General features: G+C 40.5%; 3 protein-coding genes across 5 annotated transcripts in view; 2 read left to right on the top strand and 1 right to left on the bottom strand.

Annotated features, from left to right (window-relative positions):
- The first annotated feature begins 7,015 nt into the window (after positions 1-7,015).
- RPF1 (ribosome production factor 1 homolog) lies at positions 7,016-12,237 on the top strand. Its single transcript, XM_042030339.1, has 9 exons — positions 7,016-7,210; positions 7,293-7,349; positions 8,175-8,255; positions 8,633-8,728; positions 9,436-9,589; positions 10,124-10,206; positions 11,065-11,246; positions 11,333-11,459; positions 11,813-12,237. Exons 1-9 carry the CDS (start codon positions 7,055-7,057, stop codon positions 11,852-11,854), a joined length of 978 nt encoding a protein of 325 aa, XP_041886273.1. The 5' UTR covers positions 7,016-7,054; the 3' UTR covers positions 11,855-12,237.
- A 171-nt stretch (positions 12,238-12,408) lies between these two features.
- Positions 12,409-16,988, bottom strand: GNG5 (G protein subunit gamma 5). Its single transcript, XM_042030346.1, has 3 exons — positions 16,791-16,988; positions 15,544-15,699; positions 12,409-13,435 (listed from the first exon to the last, which is right to left on the bottom strand). The coding sequence occupies exons 1-2, from the start codon at positions 16,869-16,871 to the stop codon at positions 15,574-15,576; spliced, it is 207 nt and encodes a 68-aa protein (XP_041886280.1). The 5' UTR covers positions 16,872-16,988; the 3' UTR covers positions 12,409-13,435; positions 15,544-15,573.
- The window catches only part of SPATA1 (spermatogenesis associated 1), a 16,807-nt gene continuing 9,877 nt past the window's right edge, over positions 16,955-23,884 (top strand). For 2 of the 3 annotated variants that reach the window (XM_042030334.1, XM_042030331.1), the window contains exons 1-4: positions 16,955-17,119; positions 18,504-18,633; positions 19,521-19,627; positions 23,075-23,192. In XM_042030334.1, the coding sequence (XP_041886268.1) occupies positions 18,598-18,633; positions 19,521-19,627; positions 23,075-23,192 (261 nt within the window). In that variant the 5' untranslated portion in view covers positions 16,955-17,119; positions 18,504-18,597. Of the gene's footprint in view, positions 17,150-18,503; positions 18,634-19,520; positions 19,628-23,074; positions 23,193-23,884 lie in introns of all 3 variants that reach the window. The other variant, XM_042030332.1, reaches the window with a different exon arrangement.

Genomic DNA, 23,884 nt, shown 5'->3' with positions numbered 1-23,884 from the left:
ACTTATTAATAATGCCAAGTAAAAAATGATCCTGACTATTTTTCTCAATTTAAAATGTAAAGTATGTACTAAGAGCCAAGTGTAATATAGCTAGACACTGAAATGTGTTAAAACAAAGGAATATTTAAGCAATATATTTTGCTTATTCTCATTAAATATGTGTTGATACCATGGAGTTAAGAGCAATCTTCCAGGGGAAGGGAACAACAGTTTCACTTAACACCTTTTCCTTTGTAACAAAATAATTATCTTATTTCTGTAGTAGCACCTGCAAATTATGTTGCAATAATTTCAAACAAGGAGAAAATTCTCTATCTGTGGGCAACCTGCATGCAGAAGAAAAAGGGAAATTATTGGCTGTACCAAGTTCTATTTATTTCAGCAAAATTATTCCACTACTGTACAAATATGCCTTAATATAAAATAACAGGAATTTAATAAACAAAATGAAAACACAAGGTAGCATATTCTGGAAAAATATCTGCCTAGAAATGAGTCATACTCTAATCTTGGATAAACTCTTTCATTTTCTGTGCATGAAGGAGTGTTTTATTAAGGCAGCCCAAGCTATGTGTAATTGCACCAGCAGAAAGATACAAGCATCACTTTATACAAAGAGAACTCCACCTCCCAGGAAACACAAGTTTTTCTACATACCCACAAGGCTGATGAAATGTTGCTATTGACTATCTTCCCTTTTACAGGATAATTCTTTAGAAAAGAGTAGGGATCTCCAGAAGCAGCACAATGAATTCAGCAAAAAACCAGGTTGGAAACAGTAGATGTTTCTTCAGTACTTTGCCATGGGAAACTATTGGATAAACGTCTCAAAAAGTCTAAATGTGTCAAAATACAACTATATTGTCCATAGAATTTCTGTTTGGGGAAGTATTCCAGTTTTCTACACTAGACACTTGAAACTCTAGCAACATCCATTATCTTACTATTTTTTGTCAGCTAATAAACAGTGAATGCATTATCTAGTAGTTACAGTCTACTAACTAACCAGAAGTGCTGACACACTTGTAGTAAATCAAACACCCAGTACTAGCCAGGCCGATCTGTCTAGATTAAGATAATGGCCAGCTATGCCATCTCGATAAGTCCGGTGGGAAGAAATGATAATGTTGGTTAGAACTACATGTTTACTACTGTGTTGACATCCATATATAAAGCAACTGTAAAGTCTTTTTTTTAAACTCTAATGAGTTGAAAACTGGACACTCATATGCAGCAGACTATGGAATTTCCATAATTTTTAAATAATACATTTGCAAGGTTTTTTGCAAGAATACCACATAAAATGCCTTATTTTTAAAATCCTCCCCTTTGGTTAATTCTTCCTTAGATTATTTAAATCTCACTCAGTCAGGCTTCCAAAAGCTTTTCTTCTTTTTCCTTCTCACATACACATACACACACACACAGGTTCTGAGACATTTGACACAGACCGTTTGAACACATCACTGGTCTTTGCACCAAACTAGTTCAATTTCCCCGTCTGTATAATGGACATCATGCCTTCTTTCCAGTAACCACCTTAATGTTTGTACACAGCTCAGGTACTGCAAAGAAGAGCAACCCAGAAAAGCATATGAAAATAATTTTTTTTGTGTTGCATTATGGGATGAGGACAGGCACTGAGAGCATATACTAAGATCTAGAGTTCATTCTGAAATGTTAAATAATACCCAGCTTTATTGTGTATGATATCCATTTTATCCACTAGAGAGATTGTCCTTGGTGACTGAAAACACTGAAATTAAAAGACTGTAAACAAGATCCACTAAGGAATGCAAGCCTGTAAGTCTCAAACAGGTGATCCTGAAAAACTACCCACGCAGTTCCTGCATAGGCACCTTGTGATTTTATGTTGTTCCCCTATGAAATGCACCCCTGGAGAAACAGCTCTGGGGATGCCTAAGTCTGGTAACAGTGTGGAAAGAGCTAAGCAGTTTAGCATTTATTTTGTGCTTACGCCTAGCTGGGTAAACAAGAGACTATTCTCCAGCAGAGGCCCCAGATGGCTTGGTACAATAATACATACCATGCACCACGGGCTTAGGCTCTCTACAAAACACAATTGCAGCCTTTCTGTCAGAAAATGATGGTATGGATGTCCATATTTCATAGAATAGCATATTGTGGTGGGCCCATGCCCAACTCTTTCCTCAGCTGAAGAGAGGTGGGCTCAAAGACAGATTCTCCTGTTGCACGGAGCATCTCCCACCACTCTGACTATTCCACCCTGGTGAGACCACATTCTCCATTCTTCACTGTGCAAAAAGCCCAACAGAGCATCAGCCCAGGAGTGTAGAAGGAACCAGACTCTTCAGCCCAGAGATGAAAGCACACACAGAGAAACTGAAGCTGGTTACAATCCATTCTCTATAACTTGTTTTTTGCTGTGTAACTTTTTAAAGTAAACTACAGGGAGAATACTGAGACCTGGCCAGGAGTTGAATATTCCTTTCAGGAGTAGAGTGCCCCAGCCTAGCTATTTGGTTCAGCATTTTCTTCATCTTAATCGACACACAGCAATAGCTTCAGCTGCAAGTTCTCACCTCAGAAAAACCTGCAGGCCTGTGGTTTCACTGTTCCATTGACAGGTAAGATGATAACCTCCAGAGGCTGGAAAGTCCTGTCTTCTGTATCCTTCTTTAACTTTTCAACTACCAGTTAAGCAAAGCTACTATCACTAACTTTGCTCCACAGTCCGTGCTGGTAGGCAGCCCCTGGGAACACCTGCCAGAGAGAAGCTGTGAGCAGGAGCATGAGGGGCCTGGTCAGGGCTCAGACATGATCAAAGCTGTACAACTGCTCTGCAGTCTCAAGGCTGAGGGCCTTACAGGCATCACAAAACCAGACCTTTGGGGTACCACTGCATTATCTACACAGCACCGTGAAGGGAAGGAGAACCAGCTTTGAATGCAAGAATAAGAAGAATGCACTTGCCTTAGTTCAGGACTCTGCTGCTGCCAGTCGGCCCCCAGGCAGCTGCACGAGCGCTCCTGCTGCAGCAGCCACACTGCCAGGCCCCCACTCCTGCTCCAGCTCCTGTTCCCACTCTTCACCACCACCAGAGTGTCCAGAGGGCCCAAGGATCCTGCTGAAGGTTTTGAGGGCCAGAAATGTGCACCTCAAGAAACCTAACCCTTGAGAGAACCTTGAGCCACCTCACTTCTTACTGTTTTGTTGTGATCTCGTGTTCTGTGTATTTCCCCTCTCCTCACCAGTTTTAGATCCATGACAATACTGATTCCAGCTGTGTAATATGGGGAATTTTGTCCTACAGAAAAATCAGTCACCCCTCCCTTGTGCTCTACTCTGCTAACACGAAGAATCCTTAGACCAGAGACATTACAAACTGTGCTCAGAATCTTGTGGTCTTCAAATTACTCTTACCAATTAGTGGTTATCTATTTTAACAACAACCACAAGGAATTCTGGCCCACTGATTCAGAGGGGAATTGCTTTCCCCTGTTAACAAGGCAATGTAACTACAGTAAAAATTAATCCATTAAAAACATATGAAATAGCTTTTTGTTTTATTTTTCAAGTTAAAAGCAGTATTCTGTGGGAAGGAAGAAAAGAGAGAAAGAGAGAGAGAAAGAGAAAGAAAGAGAGAGAGAGAAAGAAAGAGAAAGAAAGAGAGAAAGAGAAAGAGAGAAAGAAAGAGAAAGAAAGAAAGAGAGAGAGAAAGAAATAGAAAAAGAAAGAGAAAGAAAGAGAGAAAGAAAAAGAGAGAAAGAAAGAGGGAGAGAAAGAAATAGAAAAAGAAAGAGAGAGAAAGAGAGAGAAAAAGAGAGAAAGAGATAAAGAGAGAAAGAGAAAGAGAGAAAGAGAGAAAGAGAAAGAGAGAAAGAGAGAAAGAAAAGAAAGAAAAGAAAGAAAAGAAAGAAAGAAAAGAAAGAAAGAAAAGAAAGAAAGAAAGAAAAAGAAAGAAAGAAAGAAAGAAAGAAAGAAAGAAAGAAAGAAAGAAAGAAAGAAAGGAAAGAAAGAAAGAGAAAGAAAGAAAGAAAGAAAGAAAGAAAGAAAGAAAGAAAGAAAGAAAGAAAGAAAGAAAGAAAGAAAGAAAGAAAGAAAGAAAGAAAGAAAGAAAGAAAGAAAGAAAGAAGGAAGGAAGGAAGGAAGGAAGGAAGGAAGGAAGGAAGGAAGGAAGCTGGTTGGGCATAGCTCTCCTCTGACACTGTTTGTTTGGTTTGGAGCACTGCAGTTTCTGGGGCATTTGGTTAAATATAAAGAATGTTGAAGACAAGTAGTATGTCCTCTTGACCTTCAGGTAATCAAATTTAAAAAAACCAAAACAAAACAGGAAAATAGCAAAATGCTGGTTATTACATAAAAACAAACAAAAACCAAACCAACCAACTAACCAACCAAAAAGAAAAACAGCAAAAAAAGAAAAACAAGAAACCCCACACCCCCAAAACTGTTTTCTGACAGATTATTGAATCCAGAAGTACTTTACCCTCTTTTCTCACCTCTTTCTATATTTTCTTACTTAATTTCCTTTCCCCAGATGAATTTTTGTCCTCTCAATTTAATCACAAAATATTTTTTCAATTGTTTGAAATGACAGAACAGAAAAATCCAAAACAGTGCTCTATTGATACAGCTCAAAATGATTCTTCACTACTGAGCTGGGTCAATGGTAATTTACAAATAGTTTTCCTCCAAAATTGCTAAGTGCTGACATGGAATGAATGTCTTCTTTCATCACCATTCACCAGAGAACTTGCTTGTTGAGGTTTTTTTTTTTTGAGGGGGGGTGGGGGTGTTTGGGCTTAGGTTTTTTTTCAGTTGTTCTGTTTTTAACCAAGCAGCTTCTTCCAAAAGATGGTTTCTTGACAGTGCTACTTAAGTTGTAAAATAAGAGTATCCTGGTTAGAATGTTATTTGCACAGAACAGAGTTCATAGCTAAAACAAGAAAAAGACCTTGATAATTCTATGAAAAAAACTAAAGTAATACAATGCATGCATTTACTAGTTGGGCCTTCTCTTGAAGCTATAACTGTACCTTGTCAGTGATCTCTACCAAATCCACAATGTGTTTCTGGTGTCTTTTTGTTGTCCCTCCCATGCCCCAGGAAGTTCTTCTATTATTGTGTATCATTATTTTGTTCCTGTGAGTCCTTGGAAGAAAGGTATTTGAATAATGTTAGGAGGTTGTCATCCCTCTTGCTGGGAGGGAGAAAGATAATGTGTTTTTTCCACACGTAAGCACTCAGTGATCCCAACAAAAACAGCATTGCAAATTGGAACTACAAACGACACAAAATTCCCTGTATGTTCTGCTAATAGCAGTGATGAAAATCTCTGCTAATGACTTTGAGAAATAACCTTGCAATCTCTGACATCTGCATCAGCTAGAGAGATAAAGTTACAGCAAGTCCTTGGTTAACATATTCTCAACAATCCTCCAAACCTCAATTACCATGGAAACTACTTATCCTTAAGGCAGTAAGGATAGCTGAAATATTTTCTCTTGACAAAAACGGGAGTGAGGCGAGAAATATATGGGATTGTGCATAATGAGGCCTTTGATCTTTCATTTACATCTGTGTTAAGCAGAAGTAATCTCAGTGAAGCAAGTTGAGTTGCAGAACAAAATTTGTTTACAGGACAGAACAAGGTTTAAAACATTGTCTAGTTCTGATTATTTCTAGATATTTTTTCATTATCTTCATATGTTTATGTTAATAGATTTCTTTTTCCCTTTTCTAGTAAGAGAAACATAGTAAGGACAAATAGTATTTGTATATAAAATTAGTAGACACCAAGCTTTGAAAAAATGCTTGGGACAAATGGAACCAATCAGTCCCATTGAAGCTCAGAATTTTGCATTCTGAGATTAAAAATGCCTCCAATTTAGACCAGGTCCCCCAAAATCCCTGAGTACTCAATTTCTATAAAACAGTGTGTAGACTTTGCTGTGCAGAAACAGTTGCGCACCTCAAAGCAGCTCAGGAACAGAAAACCTCATTTCTGTCTTTATGTAAATTGAATCTCTAATTTGCTGTAGGAGTTCTTGTTTCATTTTAACATCAAGTTTAACAGATTTTAATGGAATAAAAATAACTTTTGGGAACATTACCTTCAAAACCCCTATGGTTCCTAATAACCAGATGCTCCCCCACAAGTCACTGTGAGCAATAGTCTGAATGTGAAAGTTTGCACATGGGCAGGCACTGCTGGGCCACGATATTACCTGCATTAATGTAAACCCATCAGTGTGTCATGTTTGCTCAAAGCTTCCCACTTTGACAGCTAACTCGGATTATTAATTACACTGCAGCAATAATTCCTATGAAATGCACTGATCTTATCTCCAGGTTCCCTGTGTGCTGAGCAATGAGCCCAGACATGCCGTGGGTCGAGAGGTGGTTGTGCTCTGCGCTGGAGCGGGCTCACCTCGAGTATTGTGTGCAGGTTGAGCACCCCAGTGTAAGAAAGACATTCAACTATTAGCGAATATCCAAAGAAGGGCAACAAAGGTAGTGAAGGGCCTTGAGGAGAAGCCGTGTGAGGAGCAGCTGAGGGCACTGGGTCTGTTCAGCCTGGAGGAGACTGAGGGGAGACCTCACTGCAGTTCCAGCTTCCTGAGGAGGGGAAAACGGGAGGCAGGTACTGATCTCTGCCCTGTGGTGACAGTGACAGGACCCGAGGGAATGGCCTGAAGAGTCAGGGGAGGTTTAGGCCGCACATCAGGAAAAGCTTCTTCACCCAGAGGGTGGCTGGGCCCTGGAACAGCTCCCCAGGGCAGTGAGCACAGTCTGACAGGTTCAAGAAGCCTTTGGACAATGCTCTCAGGCACATGGTGTGACTCTTAGGGTATCCTATGCAGAGCCAGGAGCTGGACTGGGTGATGTTGGTGAGTCTCTCCAGCTCAGCACATTCCGTGGCCCTGCGAGCACCATCCCAGCACTCCACATCGCCCTGACCGGAGCCGCCCCCAGCCCCGCCGGCCCGGCTCCCTGCGCATGCGCGGCGCCGCCCGGCGGGGCAGAGGCCAAGGGTGAGGGGCCGGCCCCGCCCCGCGGCAGCAGCGCCATGGCGGGCGATGGCAGCGGCCCCGTGCCGGGCGATGGCACCGACCCGTCCGCCCCGCAGCGGGTGCTCTTCCCGCCCACCTTCAGCGTGTCCGAGATCAAGAACAAGCAGCGGCGGCACTTCATGTTCCTTCGCTGGAAGCAGCAGCAGAGGAAGGTGGGGCGGGCTGTTGCCGGGGGGCGGGGGAGGCCCGGGTCTGGCGTGTCTGGCTAACGGAGCGCTGTCCCTCTGCCCGCAGGAGAAGTTGGCCCTCAAGAAGAAGCGGAGGAAGGAGCGAGAGGCCCTCGGAGACAAAGTAAGGGCTAGATGGTCTTTAAAGGTCCTTTCCAGCCAAACCATTCCATGATTGTATGCGCTCTGTGCTCGCTGGCTGTGGTAGCCTTCAGAGGTACTGTTGTCTAGCAGAGGTATCAAACAGCTGATTTCAGAAACGTTGTTGTTCCTGTGTTAAACGATGCTGCAAACAGGCAGACTGAGTTTTAAACTGATGACATAAAAGCAGGCCACTCTTGAAAAGTTGTTTCTGATGTGATTGCTATGGCATTTGTGTTGACGTTATTACGAATTATACTCTAATAGTAATTTGTATAAATTAAAACAATCAAATCTGACCAAACCGTGCTCAGACCAGTTACCTGCTGGATTCCAAGCCTAGTCGTGAACAAAGGTTTTGCTTTCTTTTCTGAACTGATTGAAGATAGTCAGATGCAAGTTCCTGTATTACAAGTCTCACAAGAGTAGTGTAAGTTAACAGGGTAAACATGAAAGGCTGTTAGTCATTAAATTGTAGATATGAAGGTTAAAAAGTGTTGCTGTTGAAAGCAGAATCCTTTTCTTTCATGGAAGAAATAAAAGTGGATAGAAAATTCCCCTCTATTTTTGTTTTGTTTTGAAAAGTGACACTCTTCTAGTGGTGCTTCTGTCCATCTGGTGCTCTCTGGTGTCCCAATACCTGTGCATATTTTTAATCAAACTTCTTTTTTAAAAGTGGCATCAAAGAAATACTACATCCAATTCTGTGTAGAAATATACACAATATTGTGGTAGTATGAATGTGGTGTTTGCAATGCATTTAATAATTACATGAATGTGTTATGTTAATAAACTTTATGTATTTTAGGCACCTCCAAAAGCCATACCAAAGACTATTGAAAATCAGCGAGTGTATGATGAAACCACTGTAGATCCCAATGATGAAGAGGTAACTGCTTTAATTTCTGCATGTGCTATTAAGTTGACCATTTTTTTTTCTAAGAAGGGACATAAACTGATTGATGAAACTGAACATTCACCACTTTCCCGTTAATCTGTTGATGATCTACTTTTTACACATGATGGGTTTAAGAGGTGGTGTCATTTTTCATTATCTATATGAAATAATTGCCTTTTGCATTACTGATATTGGTAGTAAAAGCTGCCCATGTTCATCACACTAGATTCTTAAAAACATAAAACCCACACACCTTTGGATGATTAATTACAGAATAGATCTTGTGAATTGAAATTTAGATCAGATTGAATAATTGCTCATCAGTTATTTCGTACATGGTGGATTTAACAAGGCTTCTGTTCTTCCAGGTTGCTTTTGATGAAGCAACTGATGAATTTGCACCATACTTCAATAGACAGACAGTTCCCAAAATTCTTATTACAACATCAGACCGACCTCGTGGGGTATGTATGTTTTACTTGGAAAGTTCTGAGCAACCAACTGATTATTAGATACCAGGGTTTGATTAATGTACTATGATCGGTACATTAAAACTGAAAATAATAGCATTTGCATGGATTTTTTTTTGTCATTTTATTTAGTGCCCAACAATAACCTTGTATGTGTATGTAATCTGTTGGTTTCTCTAGCATTGTTTGTTTCCTCCATAACAAAAACCAACCCTGTGCATGTGTTCTTATATTGAAATGATCAGCATTGCCTGATTGGAGAGACTACTGGCATAAAAGAAATTGCTTTAAAATAAGAAAAAATACACCTCAAATAGTTCAGCTGAAAACTCAGACATGAGTTCCTGAAGAAATAGTTGTATTTTATTTTGAGATGCCGTGAACTTTTTGTAAACCAGTGTCTTTAATAAATAGTGAGTGTGGAGATTATGCTTTTTGCATTTTCCTGCTTTTCTGTGATGGAGGGAGGGGGAAAAAAAGTCCTTAAAAATATATATCTCTGGTGTGCTGCAGTCTTTACTGCCAATGAATGTTTTTGCACTAACCGAATGAAGTAATTGAATATCTTCAAATCTTTACAGATATACTGGAAGTAATGTATGCTCAGGGAGGGTAATTGGAATGACCAACCCCCTGTTCTCCTGATAACTGAATTCAGTGCTGAATTCCGCACATTGCCATTTAACTCCCGTGTTTTGCAGAGAACAGTGAGATTCTGTGAGCAGCTGGCTACTGTTATACCCAACTCACACGTCTACTATCGAAGAGGACTGGCTTTGAAAAGAATCATTCCACAGTGCATTGCGAGGGACTTCACGGATTTAATTGTCATTAATGAAGATCGCAAAATACCAAGTATCCTTTTGTGTGTTTATCAGGGAAAGAAAACAATTCTGTAGTGTGCATCAGAGACCTACTTTATTCTGTTTTCTTTCTCTTCACAGTGCAAATTACAGAGCTAAAAATCAGTTCCAACTTGAGTGTCTCATGGCTAATGGAACTGGGAGTGTGTAGATAGTTGGGACTTTTTTTTTTTTGTAATGCATGGATAAGCACTGTTATTATTTCAGTAAATTTAACAGTTTGATTAATTAACAAATTTTTCTGACCAGGAAGATCCATTTTATTTTTCTGACAAGATAAAACATTACTAATTCGTAAGGGAGAAAGCAATAGAGGATAACTCTCGTTAGCAATTGAAACAAAATGTAATGGACATACTTGAGAAGGCTAGTTAACTAGTTTGGGAATGTATGTCTGAAAATTTAACAAAACCTTGGGCATAGATTATGGATCTAAATCTCATGTAATACCGCATTTTCCAAAGACTGTTCCTCTGTAAATTACGTGTTCAGTGTTACCAGCCTTTTTTTTTAACTTCGTGCACAGATGGTCTTGTTTTAAGTCATCTGCCTGATGGTCCAACCGCTCATTTTAGAATGAGTAGTGTGCGTTTGCGTAAAGAAATAAAGGTGAGACTCAAAAAAAATTTGAAAAGTGGGTCATCAGTTGGGCAATGATAAATACATCCAGTCTACTTCAACTGTCAAAACTGCATTTGGATATAATTCAGCTGATCTTGTAAAGGTGTTTTTCTGGTAAGCTAACAGGAGGCTAAGGATTAGTGTATACTTCATAAGCAGCATATTTCCATTTTCAAGCTTATTTGCTGAATTTCTTTAACTGCCAAGTATTTTATAATGTAAGTCTGACAAGTATTTTTAAAATGTCATTAAATAGCAGATGATAACTTTATCAATAGGAAATACCCCATGTCTAGCATACACACAATAGGGTATATAAAATCAGCAGTATAAAAGGTTTCATTAGCTGTAGTCTTGAATAAAACATAGTTCTTCTTACAGCCCTGTTACCTCTTCTGTAGTATTGCTTACTTAGCCCTGCTTACGTAGCCCTAAGGAATTTGCAGTAAAGTGTGTTTTCTTCTTTGATGTATGTATTCTCTAATCAGTTTTTATTAAAGAAGCCCATATATTCTCAGTCCCATATACCCTTAGTTGGTGTGAGTACAGAGGGAATACACCTATGATAGGTAGAGTGGATTATCTGCTGTAACAGGTTCTGCCAAGAGTAAGAATTGGTGCAGGAGAGAGAAATGTAAAATTACTTGTGCTTTTTCATTTAATTTATATTATTGAACCAAAGATCCTTATCTTACCAGCTGCTCCTTTACTTGTGAAGTTGTGTTTGAAAAAATTATTAGGGCATGTTATCAGCCCTGTCTTCCTATTTCAAACACTTCTTTGATAATACATTAAAATCCTTTTGCATTCACTCTGTTCTTTGCATTCTTACTACTTTCATTTCAGCGAAAAGGGAAGGAGCCCACAGAACACGTCCCTGAAGTGATCCTGAACAATTTCACAACGCGGCTTGGCCATTCCATTGGCCGCATGTTTGCTGCTCTCTTCCCACACGATCCTCAGTTCATTGGAAGACAAGTAGCTACATTTCACAACCAGAGAGACTACATCTTTTTCAGATTCCACAGGTGATGTTTTCCACAAAACTCATTTACAAGTGAGAGAGAATACTCTTGTAACTTAATTCCTAATTTTAATTCTTTTCTTCCCCAAGATACATCTTCAAGAGTGAAAAGAAAGTGGGAATTCAAGAACTGGGGCCACGTTTTACATTAAAGCTGAGGTCACTTCAAAAAGGAACCTTTGATTCCAAATTTGGAGAATATGAGTGGATTCATAAGGTATGTCTTAATAATGATGAAAGTCCTGCTTGGGGAGACTAAACCTGACATGAAATGTACAAAAAAATCTTACCCTAGAAAAGCAGTGTAAATGCAGTTCTCAGTGTGGAAGTGTCTAACTAAAGTTTTTAGAGGTATATTTTGAGAAACATGCAAAGCAGAAACATTCTGCTGTAATCCAAGTCAAAAATAAAAATAGCAAGGATGATGAAATATCAATATACCATGACTACTTAATTTGCAACTCTACTATACCATAACTACATTTCACTGTCCACCCTGCTATAAAATGGTCATCCTTGTTTGTATCCTGCATTAACTTCCTGGTAAACAACTTTTCTTTTAAATTTCAGCGTCGAGAAATGGACACAAATAGAAGAAAATTCCACTTATAAGTGAAATCTGCCAATTGTGGGTGACCAGGAATACAGCAGCTGCTTTCAACTATGGATGATCTTGGACTCCTAACTAATGATAATGATGCTGAACAGTATCTGTCTGCAAAAAGACAAACAGCAAACATTAAAATTTTCTACAGCAGCAGATCAAGTAGGATGTGCCTTTCTTCCTGTTTGTAGCCAACATGACAAGGACAGTGACTTTTTCCAGTTTAGGAGGAAAAACTATGGCCATGTTTGAACAACCTGTCATGTAGCTATCACTAAGGATTTGCCAGAAGTGCTGCTGTTCTGTAGAAACAGATTATGCTTCACAACATCAAAGACAGTAAATATGTTGGTTAAAGAAGTTTTCAAAATAAAGTATTTCTAGTTTTACAGTTTCGTTTTATTTTTTTCCATTAACCCAGACATGTTCAGTTAATCAGGTAAGAGATAAATATTTAAAACTTATTTCTAACTTACAGTATGCTGTTCCCTGACAGTATGGGCATAGTTTTCCAAAAAAGTTCTCCTATCCAGAGAACATGGAGAAGGCAGTATGCAATCCATGAAATCCATGATATTTTATTTCATTAGCATTTTGCATAAAAGAGGCATGTTGCTCAAGTTACAAAAACAATATGCATAACTCAGGTATCTCTTTTGTAAATACCATATTGACAAAAGGTGTATGTGCCCAGAGCAGTTGAAAGTAAACAAAGACAAATGGGAAAGAATTCGTAAAACCTCCCTACAAGAAGTACATAAAGCTATCATCTAAAAATGCTGCTCAGTGACTATGTGAGGTCTCTGAGCAGGGCTTTCCCCGTTAAAATTTTAAAAATGCTTCTTCAGCCTCACAGCTACACTCGAATTGGTATTATCTGCATATAAACTACTGTTTTGCCTTAAGTTGGCACATTCAATGGCAGCTAAAAGGTCAAGTTTTCTTTGAGTTACTTTCTTTTCATATACAGCTGTAAGTGCTTTTTCATATTTACCTAATGAATAAGAAGGCTCATAGAGTAAGTTACCTCCTAGGGTAGAATTACTTTTTAAGATAAAGAATAATTTACTCTGTCTTTATTTGATGTCTATGATATGGGACAGCTGTATAGCTGAACTATAAACAGTCCAAAATTTTTTTCTGTTCTATTTCTGTTATGCTTCTAAGTATGGTACTGCTGGAGTCTCATTGTTCTGTAGGACTGTTAACCCCAGGCAGACTTGCAGCAGCACAATATTTACACTCCTTTCTCTGCTCTCCAGCTGCTACAGAGTGATGCACTGACTGTGAGGTGCCACCATACCCAGAAGTCAATCAAATTCTTACAGTAATTTCAAGACCAGACTAAGTCAAGACACTTTTATTTTTTGCTTGGCATATAAAACTGATTCCCTTATGAAACAGAAATATGTAACTAGCATATAGTTCATCTGGAGAGGTAGATGGTAAGAAGTTTGACGACAATAGCACTTTTTAGAGTTAGATTTGGCACATTAAAGCTAAGCTTTTGTACAGACTTCAAACCAGGCCACTCCTTGAGGCACTCTGCCCATATACACATCAGCAGGTAGGAGAAGATGCTAAAAGATCTGAAAAACAAAACCAAAATCTAGTTAGAAAGGTATCGCTGCTAAATGAAGCAACTCTAAGAACACATATGTTCAGAGTATGCTATGGACAACTAGTTACGAAAAAATATCCTCTTTTTCCACAGCTGTTTTATAAAATATTAGTTTAAAAAATAAACCTTTAATGAAGCCATCCCCAAAGACGCAATAAGATAATCAAAGCTCTTACAAAAGAACTGAAGCTTAGTGTCTCCTGGAAACCAAACTGCTAAGTGTAAGGATAGAAAACATTGTTCCCGGTCACTTTGTGCTTGCCAGAACACCAGGTATCTATTTTGCCTTTGAAAAGCAGGGAATTTGTTGTGTAACTTACAGATTACACTTCCTCTTCAGTGAGGTGGTGCTGACTGGGCAAACATGAACACTATTGGCTCATCAAGAAAATACAAGGAATTATGACTAAGAAACCACCTCTTTTCAGGAAGTGCCTGCAACAGATACTGCGAAGTGAAGGAGTTTCACATATAGGTAGTGTAACTAAAATATAAACAAGAGTTCCATTCCAAAGGCTGTACCTGAGAAAGAACATATAAAGCCTTTTATGCCTTGTGTATGCACGTGTGTTGTGAGACAGAGGAAACATTGTTTCCTGGTATCCCGACCAAGGAATCCGGGAATTACTTCACCTTGGCAAACCTTCGTGGGGAATTTTATGTGTCACTGATTAAGTACAGTTTATTTAGCTTTGTATAAGTTATCAGTCTATAATGCTTACAATTATCTAATTCCGTCCTTGGATTAGTGCTTATAGATGAAGCTACACTAGCGTAGCATTCAAGAGTATTTTTAAAATAACAGTAGTTGGCAAAAATTCACAGTAGAAGTACCTCTGAAAGCTACAAGAACTCTAAAGCACATTTCAGTTATACTGCTGTAATTCACTGCTCAAAACAATGTGGGAAGTGTTTCTGTTTGTTAAATAGTTAAGGATCTACTTCCATACTGTTACTACTCTGGTCTTTAAACATGGTTATTCATGCTAGTACACACATCTGGAACTCTTCTACAGTCTGCTTGAGGGGAGAACAATTTTAACAATCAGACTGTGGTCACCTTTCTATAAAGCTGCCTTACAGCACAGTATAAATTACAGTTCTTTGGATGATATAAGTCAGCTACACAACCAGAATTTTTCAAGGTTAAGACTCACTATGAGATTCCTAAGGATTGTGAACTACTGTTAAATATGTATCAGGTGCTTTGAAATAACGTCTGTGCTCTCATCTCCAACAGATCCAAATCAACCAGCAACAGGAAGAGGGAACATGGTAAAATTATCATGCATTTACTGCGGTCAAAATAACCAAGTTATTGTGACTCTCAGAGTTTAGGTGAAACTATTCTGGATCTAAAATTCACCTTTCTAAAGAGGTTAGCCTAAAATCTAATCACCAAAATGCCAGATGAGTGAGCAGTCTTCCTGGTGATAGCAGTAGTGCTAATGAACCTATGAAAGTTTTGGAATGAAAATCCAAATGAGTATTCCACTGTTTCTAGTTATTTAAACTGCTACCCCTGTAGTAGCTTACTTGAGTGGAGTATGGGCTTTTAAAACTAAATACTTTTTTTAAAGTATATACTTATTTCTTTTGGCATAGAGGGCATCTCCCCTCCGCAGTGGTCAGTGCTCTTCTTGTGGACCACCACCACTAATCTGTTTTTGGAACTGTTCTTTAGTTCTTAAACTTCTAAAGTCTGTTTTATCTGCCACAATCAGGATTCACCACATATGCTGTTAGGTGATTAATTCTATGTGAGAAAAGGGAAATAATACCCTTACAGAGAGGAAGATACAGCACAATTACTGTACAGCTTGGTTAGTCCGAATAGCAGCTCACTACTTTGCTACGGGTACAGAAACAGGTGGAAGCTATGCAACAGCAAAGTGCTACTCATAATACTTACGGACAGCCCAGTACAGAGCTGTGACCAGAAAAGGGGAGAAGGGACCAAAAATGGGGATCTAGACCAACACCAGGTGCACAAGTCAAATGTTTCTGAGTGCCTTTCATACAGCCTGTCTTATTTAAATGACAAAAGAGTTTATGAATTGTAATTCAAGAACTTACCACTGAAAGATACTGAAGTAGTTCACATAATTACAAAAACGAACAAACTTTCTGGGGTCTGAATGGATTTGTACTTGATGATACTCCCGTCAGTAGGGGATCATGTTGCGCATTCTGCAGGCAGAATTGCTTCAAGTCAGCTGCAGCTTGAGAAACCTAGTTATAATAAAAGCTGGTATTAGAATTCACTGAACACTCTTTACTGAGGATGTAACAACACTGAAAAGTAGAAAGAATACTATGGAATGATTCTGGAATACAGTTTATGCAGATTTTATACAATGTTTCATTGTAGTTTTTTTGTTTCTTAAAGACAAGAAGTTGAACAATGTAACAATGAAAACTAATTTGGATGTTTCAATTTCCATGTTAAACTTCTAAGTATGAAGGGTGACACACGAGCAATATCTTGGAGATGGCTTTATTATATATACAAAGATCCTAGTTCTAGCATAAACAATTCAAAAATACTGTCTATGGTTTAACATGTTCTACTCGACTGAACTGGCATTTCATCCTCCCTTGGAAAGCCATCCTTATGATGAGATAATGGGGTTCTGAGCACCCTTATATGGGGGTTTTGGCATGCTTCCTAAAAACTGAACAGTGAAAAATTCTTTGTCTTGCTTTTCTTTGCTGTAACTCTGAACTCATAAAATAGAACGATCAAAGTTTCAAAAAGTTGCATCTTCCACTGGCACTTCGTATCTGCAGTTTGCCCAGCGTTTCCCCGCCGTGGCGGGGGCCGGGGCGCCCGGCACGGCACAAGTTCAATGCACTTCGTGTGCCTGGCACCGACATCTCCATTTTGCCGCGCTGGGGCCAGCCCAGCCCGTTGTACGCCCCGGCTCGGGCCGCCTCTCCCCAGAGCCTGACGGAAGGGCGCTCATCATCCCGAACGGGCAGCGCGGGCCGCGTCCATCGCCCGGGGGAGCGCTTCGGCCGGGGAACGACCCCGGAGCCCGAGGGGCTGCGGGGGGCGAGCGGCCAAGCCTGGGCAGGGGCGGCGGCGGAGGGGACCCGGCGGCGCTGCTGTTCCGGGCTCGCCTCGGCCGGGGAACCCCGACAGAGCCCCGGGAGAAGCCCGGGCGCCACCACCCAGCCGGGTCCGCGGGGCGGGGCGGGTCGCTGCCGGTGGCCCCGGCCCGGCCCCAGCGCGGCGAGCGCGGCCCCGGGGCGGTGAAATGGCGGCGCGTCCGCCCCGTCCCGTCCCGTCCCGTCCCGTCCCGTCGCGGCTCCGCGCTCACCTTCACGCGGGTCACACTCGCCTCCAGGCGCAGCTGCTGCACCACCTTCTTCATGGCCGCCACGTTGGAGGAGCCCGACATGGCGGGGTTGGCGGCGGACTCGGCTCGGCACTCGCGGCACTCGCAGCACAACTTCCCGGCGCGGCTACAACTCCCGGACCGCGGCGCCTGCGCACCCGGGGCCGAGGCGGGCGGGGCCGCTCCGTGTGCCCGGGACGGGGCAGCGCCTGCGGGCGCAGAAACAACCCGCGCCGCCGCGCATTGGTAATGGGGACTGAAAGAGGAGGCTACATTCACACCAAGGTGGCGAATCTTGGTGATAATATCCAGTGAGTTCCAAGTTTGGAGGTTATTTTGAGGTACAATGAATAAAGTGCCTAACTTTGCTCTTGCTAGCAGTTTGAGTGTTGACTGTAGCTTGGAGGATCAATTTACTAGTCCTAGGTCAGTGCAGAAAGTGCCCGGGGATGGCGGTGAAGCCTGGAGCATGGGGTGACATGAGGTACTGCAAAGTGCAGCATTCTCCGTGTAGGCAGGACCAGCGGCAGGAACCCTGCCTTTGGCTGGGAATGACCGGAGGCGTGACGGGGTCTTACACTCAGGCCATTTGTGGGAGCTTGCAAGTAAAGACACAGGCCCTGGCTGAGTAGGTGCTTCCCACAGACATGAGGAAATCTTAATTCCACAGTGCCAGGGTGAGACCTGGAAGGTCGCTTGGAAAGTCTGGTCACTCGTGCTCAAGAACAGGTGAATTAGAAGTAGCTGGGGTAGAGGCAGGAGGAGGAGAGAGATTCCTGTTGAGGAGATCAGAACAGCAAGGGAGTTCAGCAGGCTGAAAATCCAGAGGAGGTTTGTAACCTCAGGGGGGCTGAAACAGCCTTCAAAAATGAGAATACCAAGGAAACTCCTAACAAAAAGAGAAAGATGGAAGCAATCCTTTTAGCAGGGCCTGTTGCAATAGGACAGGGGGAATTTAAACTAAAAGATGGTTGATTAGAGTTAAAAGGAAGAAGTTTTTTACACAAACAGTGGTAAAAGCCTGGAACGGGTTGACCAGAGAGGTAGGAGATGCCCCATCCCTGGAAACATTCAAGGTCAGATTGGACTTGGAGTCTGGACAACCTGGCCAAGCGGGAGCTGTCCTTGCTCACTGCAGGGGGTTGGACTAGCTGACCTACAAAGGTCCCTTCCAACCCAAATCATTCCATGATTCTATAACAGTGTTAGGACAGAACCATGGTTTATAATTGATGGAGGTATTTTTCTGACACGGTTGCCCAGCACAGTCACATTTCCTTGGAGCACTGCGTTTGGCCGGCACAATGTGTTGTTTGTTGCAGTTCACAATAATTGTCACTTTATCAGAGCCAGGCCCTGCAAGAATATCATTTTGTGGGGACTTAGGTCTGTGTCTTTAGGAGAACAGTGGGACTGTGTAGAAAATTATATACTACCAAACTATTTTTATGAAAGGGGAGAAAATGTTAAGAGGACGTGCTCTAGGGCAGATCTCTTAGAGCCGCAGGGCTGTGATTTAGCAATTCCCCCAGTTACTTAGGTGATACTCACTTGTGTAGAAGGTGTGGTTGATTCTGTTTGCAGTTAGCTGGAAGCTTTCTGCTTCACCATAGACACAACTTCCATTTCACAAGTGGAATGAAGAACAGTAAATGAAAATAAAGGGTATTTATGGAGTAACTTCTCTCATAACAGATTATAATGAAACTGGCTCTTAGAGAATGCTTCAATCAAAAAGAAAATTAGAAAGCCCACCTGGCATTTGCTGTGGTCAAACAGAGGGACCAACATGTCATTCAGTCAAATGAGACCTCGAACATCACAGGTGAGAGTTTTTGTACTTTTCCATAAAGATTTTTTAGATTTCACAAATAAAAATAAAAATTTATTAAAGTAAGGTTCTAGAAGACCTGAGAGGGAAAAAAAAATTGTGCTTTTAAAATAGTATATATAGAAATAATTATTTTCTAGTTAACATTAAATCACTCAACACTTGCAGAAATATTTAATATAGCTTATTTACATGACTTCTAGTTATAGGGAGGTGTATCATCGTTGTCAATACTATCTGATTTTTACTAAAAATATCAAGACCTGAAAATTAGTAGTGCAACAACTACCACAGGTCCAAACACAGTCTAAATGAACCTTGCTCAGAGCCAACTTAGTTATTCTTTTTGCAGACATTAGCAGGAGCATTTTTGTGTTTTCAAGGTAGCTAATATTATTAACAACAGTCAGAAACATTTTGAATTTTTTTTCCTTGATGACAAGATCAAGTTGTGGTGCTGTTTGAATCAAGCTTTCAGGGCTTTGCATTTTTTATGAGATGAACAAAGGTAGGATTTCAGCTGAGGGATACTCGTAGTCATGACACTCTCCAGAGTATCAACTGTTTTTGGTAAGATCTCTCCATTGCTGTCACAGTGATACATAGCAGTAGCACAGGCTCTCTATTATCTCACTTCCATTGTGGAGCTTGTTCTAATGTGAGTTATTTTGATGCTGTCAGCTGGCATTCAGTCACAAATTGCTCTGCTGTCACTGTTCTCACTATCTAGTCATCACTGTGAGACAGGGCCTCACTGTTCTAGTCCCTGTGCTAATATCAAAAGAACCATTCCTGCCAACACAAACTAGAAGTCCACCTATACAAAACAAAGTGTATAGGAAGAGGATTGTAATACATTCACATCTGTTCCTTTTTTTTAGCTGGTGGAGCTTCATGTTTTTTATGTCCCAGCAGAAGTGTGGAACTTCAAGCTGAATACAGTTCCTGTAGCTCTTACTAGCAAATTCATCTCAGCTGGATTTATAAGGTGAGTGAAGTCTTAGGTTTCATGTATGTGGTAGGTCCTTCAGTCTTTCAGTCCAACTGTTGCTCTAGAGAGCACAGTTACATCTGTCAGCAGAAACTTGATGCCTAATTAAATTTCTGGAGGGTAAGTGGTGACCATAACTAACATTATGTTCATTTGTACTGTATTGGGCTTAGCTCACTTAGACCATTGAAAAGCACTTCCAGAGCAGTGCTAGTATTTCTGCAGAATAATTTATATTGTAAAATCATATCTTTCTGTCTCCTTGAGACTGATTATCAAAAGCTGGAATTCTTTTGGGCAAGAGGTCAGCTTCGAGACAGTGGCTTGGTGAAGACAGGATAGCCTGTCAGTTCCTGGGAACAGGGATGTGATGATCTGAGCCCTCTCAGTCCAGAGAAAGAGCTGAAGCCTTGTTTCTCAAGGGGAAGCATTACAGCCCATGAACCAGCAGCATTTCCTCTTTCTTCTTGAGCAGTGAAAGGCTGTGCACAGCACCATGTGCTATGTGTGCTCTCAGGTAGCTGTTTAAAGGACTTAGTGAAGGAATACCCTGGTTCCCAGTCCTAGGTTCAAATCTGGCACAGAGAGTTGCATTTTTAATCTTTCATAACTTTGAAAGTTTTATTTATACTCCTAAACACTTTACTCTCAAAATCTGTGTGTATCTGGTGTGGTAAGAAGTTGTAGATCAAGTAAAGTAAAGACGTGTATTGAAACGGAGCTTTTACATGCACCTTGTCTACACCTGTGCAAAACCTGTCAATTCAGCTTAAACTGCAGGGAATAGAGGTTTTAATTAATTTGAATTGAGTCTTGTTTTATCCACTTAAGACAATATACAGTGTAGCTGAAAAAACTGACAGTGGTCAGGTATGAGCATGTAGTGCAGAATATATTCATTCTCACAGCTGCTTTTGTTGAAAGGCTGCTCAAAATCAGACAAAATAAGTGCATATACCCATTTCATGCTGTTCTAGTCAGCAGCAGAGGTGCAGAACACGTCTGAAGTGGTAACTTCATTTCATGTCATGGACATCTGTCACTGCCCTATAATATCTAGTACAAATTTATTTCACTGAGGCATCAAATTAAATTAGGATCCTCACTGATTTCAGTGGGTTTATATTTACCTGGGTATTGTTTTTTGCTAATGACTCTTAGATACTTGCTAATTAATTATTCTATGGGTACTATGCAATGCTGCAGTACATTAGCATTAACAATAACTAGCACCTGGTCAGGTGAATTCACCTGGTGAATCCCTGTGTTTAAAAACAAAAAATATTTTTAAATTCTTCTTCTATCATAATCCGAGAGAGGGAATGGCAGCCTTGCTGGTACTCCTATGGCTTGGACATTGTTCATAGCTCTGTTGTTCAGTCAGCTTGACAATCCTAATACTGTCTGAGTCAGCCTTACAAAGGATTCCTAGGTCAAAGTACAGGCCACTTCCATTAGCTGTGAAGTTAGAAGAAGATATTAAGGGTGTAATTGTCCATGGCCCTGAGTTCTTGCTCCTATGAACTTGATTTCTCAGCCTCTGTGAGCTTTTTTTTTTTTAATTCCTCGTTCCTCACCACAGAAGCTAAACTTTTATTATTTCTAGATGAGATGCAATGAACTCTTTTAAAGTTACAATGAACTCTTTTAAATTACTTTTAAAGGGACACCCTGAAGGAAGTGACTCTTATGTGACTGTTTTCTGCCAGCCAGTGGCAGCAAGTGACAGACTAATATTTTTGTATTTTCCTAGCAGCTGCACTGGCAAATAATTTTTAGATAATTTTCTGCTGAATATCTCAGGATCTGGGTACCTAGATACTTTTCTCTCATTATGCATTGTAGATACTTAGATGTTTTCCCTGCTGTTCATAAATGCCTTAGTTTTAGGTTTGCTTGCCAATTTGGACAGGCCTTATCAGTGAAGGGTGTGCAGTGTTAGAATTGCCTCTGAAAGAGCTTGCATTTATTTGGTTTCAGAAGACCACTCAAGGGGCATATCTTCTCTGAGACATCAGCTTGAAGAAATTGTTGTAAATGAGGGGTATTTGAATTACAGATCACCCATGTGCCTCACATAAGTCATGTAAGGATGTGTGTTGATATATGTATCCATCATCCACATTTGTCTTTATACAGTTAAAGGATGTTAAGGACAATATCTGCAGCGAATGTGGGCGAAACGATGGCTGGGGAAGAAATAAGCAGGAGCCAAATGTACAGGAACTATGTCGTGTGGCCTAGATGTGTCCTCTGTGCAGACTTTGGTCTCCTCTGCTGCATGCCTGTGCTCCTTCTTAAGAAGGGTCCTCTAAGTCCAGGGTGTTTGAAATAATACAAGGGAAGCATTGTAGCCCACTGAAGTATTGTGTTCATGAGATGAAAATGACTGTTTTTATTATGTACTTGAGGTGTGAACTGAAGGCCTATAGGGCTGCTGGCCAGTGCAAACAAACCTTGACAGGTTAGTGTTGAAGACCTGTTCAAATGGAAGACATGGCAGGTTCTTGACTATACAGTTTGCTGGGAAAGGCATGTGCTGTCCCCCAAGCTATGTCTGTGCATTGCTGGAGGAGTGAGAGCTGCCTGGACCATAATCATCCTACCACTTAATCAGTGTGGGTGATTAACAGTCTCGGGCCTGAATTTGTTCTCTGGTTTATCTTATATGGCAGCAGAGAACAATTAGCATTGCCTATGCTGTGCTGCAGAGCTTTGGTGTGCCTCTGGCATATTTGGATTTATCGTGCAGAGATGCTTTTTATTCTGTAGTGATTTTTCTACTGAGCTCATTACTTTAATATTTGCATACTTTCAAGTAGTACATTAAATGATGCAATTCATATTTGTGTCAGCATTCTCATCCTCAAATCACAGTGGAAATGTTCACACTGCAGTGTTTGGTTTTTATTTAAAATACATTTGCATACACACATGCACACACCCAACTATAAATTTGTGTTGGAGAAGACAAAAGCAAAGGAATGTGCCTGCTGCTTAAAGTGGAGAGTGATGAAGGCTCCTCTGGCCCTGGGTGCTTGAAGGGAACGTTCAACAGTCCTGAACCAGCCCCATGACACTTTGTCACTTATATGGAAGTGCACAACTGTAGTTTCCAATGTTGTTGTTACTCATCTGCAGATGAGCAACAGCATTCTGAAGAAGTAACTTTCAAATTTTGTCTGCTTCCATATTCTCCCTTTGTATGAGGCTTATAGAATGTGAGTATTGCTAGTTAATGTTATGACAGCCCTTACAGTGCAGTGTTCTGACTGCCACGCCAAGGCTCTCTGGTGTAACTGGGTTCAGTTCTAGGACATAGCTCCCAGTTTTGGTCATTCTGTCTGTGCAAGCCAGCACGTATAGAGCATTATCTTCCCCCTCCTACTAACTAGCCATCATTATTTGATCTTACAGATGTATTAATGAATGACAACATTCTAGGGTGTCTCCTCACATCACATTAAGAGTGCTGCGGGAGAAGCTTGGAGAATACCTGGGTGGAGTGATAGTTGCAGATAAATTCAAATTTTTAAAATGCATTGGGAAAAAACTAGTAGTGGTAAGTTAATATTTTTTTTTTCTTGAGCACTCTTCTGTTTTATAATGTAAAGGAGATATTTCATTCCTGTAGATGAGATAATATCACATAAAGTAGAGATAACTTTAGGAGCACTGTTAGCACTTCTTTTAAACATGCTGCAGCATAAGCTCTTGTCAGAGCACATCTACTTCCCCAAGTGCAAAGGCACAGCTGGACAGTTATATTAGCAATACCCTTTAAAGCAAGGTGTAATTAGTTGCCATCCAGTGAAAAGATGCTAGTATTGATAAATCCATGGATTAAATATGATAAATCTGGTTACATTACAAAAAACCCCAAACTCGTAAGTTCATTATTACCTGCATATGGTTGGGAATATGGCAGTTGATGAATTAGCAATGGAAGCTCAGTCAGAGTTCCTCTAATGGTTGCTGCTGTGACCTGCCCAAAAGCATTTAAGACATCATTCTCTGAATGGAAACTTCTCTGGATTTTCCACTGTTTAGTCCAATAATATAGCCTGAGATGCAAGTAATAAAACCCCTGCATGGGTGAATCATAACTGTTCCTCACATTGATTCTATATGTATATTTATATCTTACAAATTATAGCTTAAGATTAAATAAACTTGAAAATTAGTCCAACAGAAAGTTTGTTGATGTAATACACAAAGATTTAAGTAATTTTTGTAAGTATGGAGTACTTTTTC

The sequence above is a fragment of the Corvus kubaryi genome, unplaced genomic scaffold (assembly GCF_017639235.1).
Source record: "Corvus kubaryi isolate FWS band 111438036 unplaced genomic scaffold, C.kubaryi_AGA036_p1.0 37334, whole genome shotgun sequence".
Taxonomy (NCBI): Eukaryota; Metazoa; Chordata; class Aves; order Passeriformes; family Corvidae; genus Corvus; species Corvus kubaryi.
This window is presented reverse-complemented; position numbering and strand designations above follow the sequence as displayed.

Bases quoted from the DNA above. Each gene is read 5' to 3' on its own strand.
- RPF1 (XM_042030339.1), top strand. From the start codon at position 7,055: ATGGCGGGCGATGGCAGCGGCCCCGTGCCGGGCGATGGCACCGACCCG. The intron at 7,350-8,174 runs GTAAGGGCTAGA...TATGTATTTTAG, and splicing joins GAGAGGCCCTCGGAGACAAA to GCACCTCCAAAAGCCATACC. The intron at 8,256-8,632 runs GTAACTGCTTTA...CTGTTCTTCCAG, and splicing joins TAGATCCCAATGATGAAGAG to GTTGCTTTTGATGAAGCAAC.
- GNG5 (XM_042030346.1), bottom strand. From the start codon at position 16,871: ATGTCGGGCTCCTCCAACGTGGCGGCCATGAAGAAGGTGGTGCAGCAG. The intron at 15,700-16,790 runs GTGAGCGCGGAG...TATTATAACTAG, and splicing joins CGAGTGTGACCCGCGTGAAG to GTTTCTCAAGCTGCAGCTGA.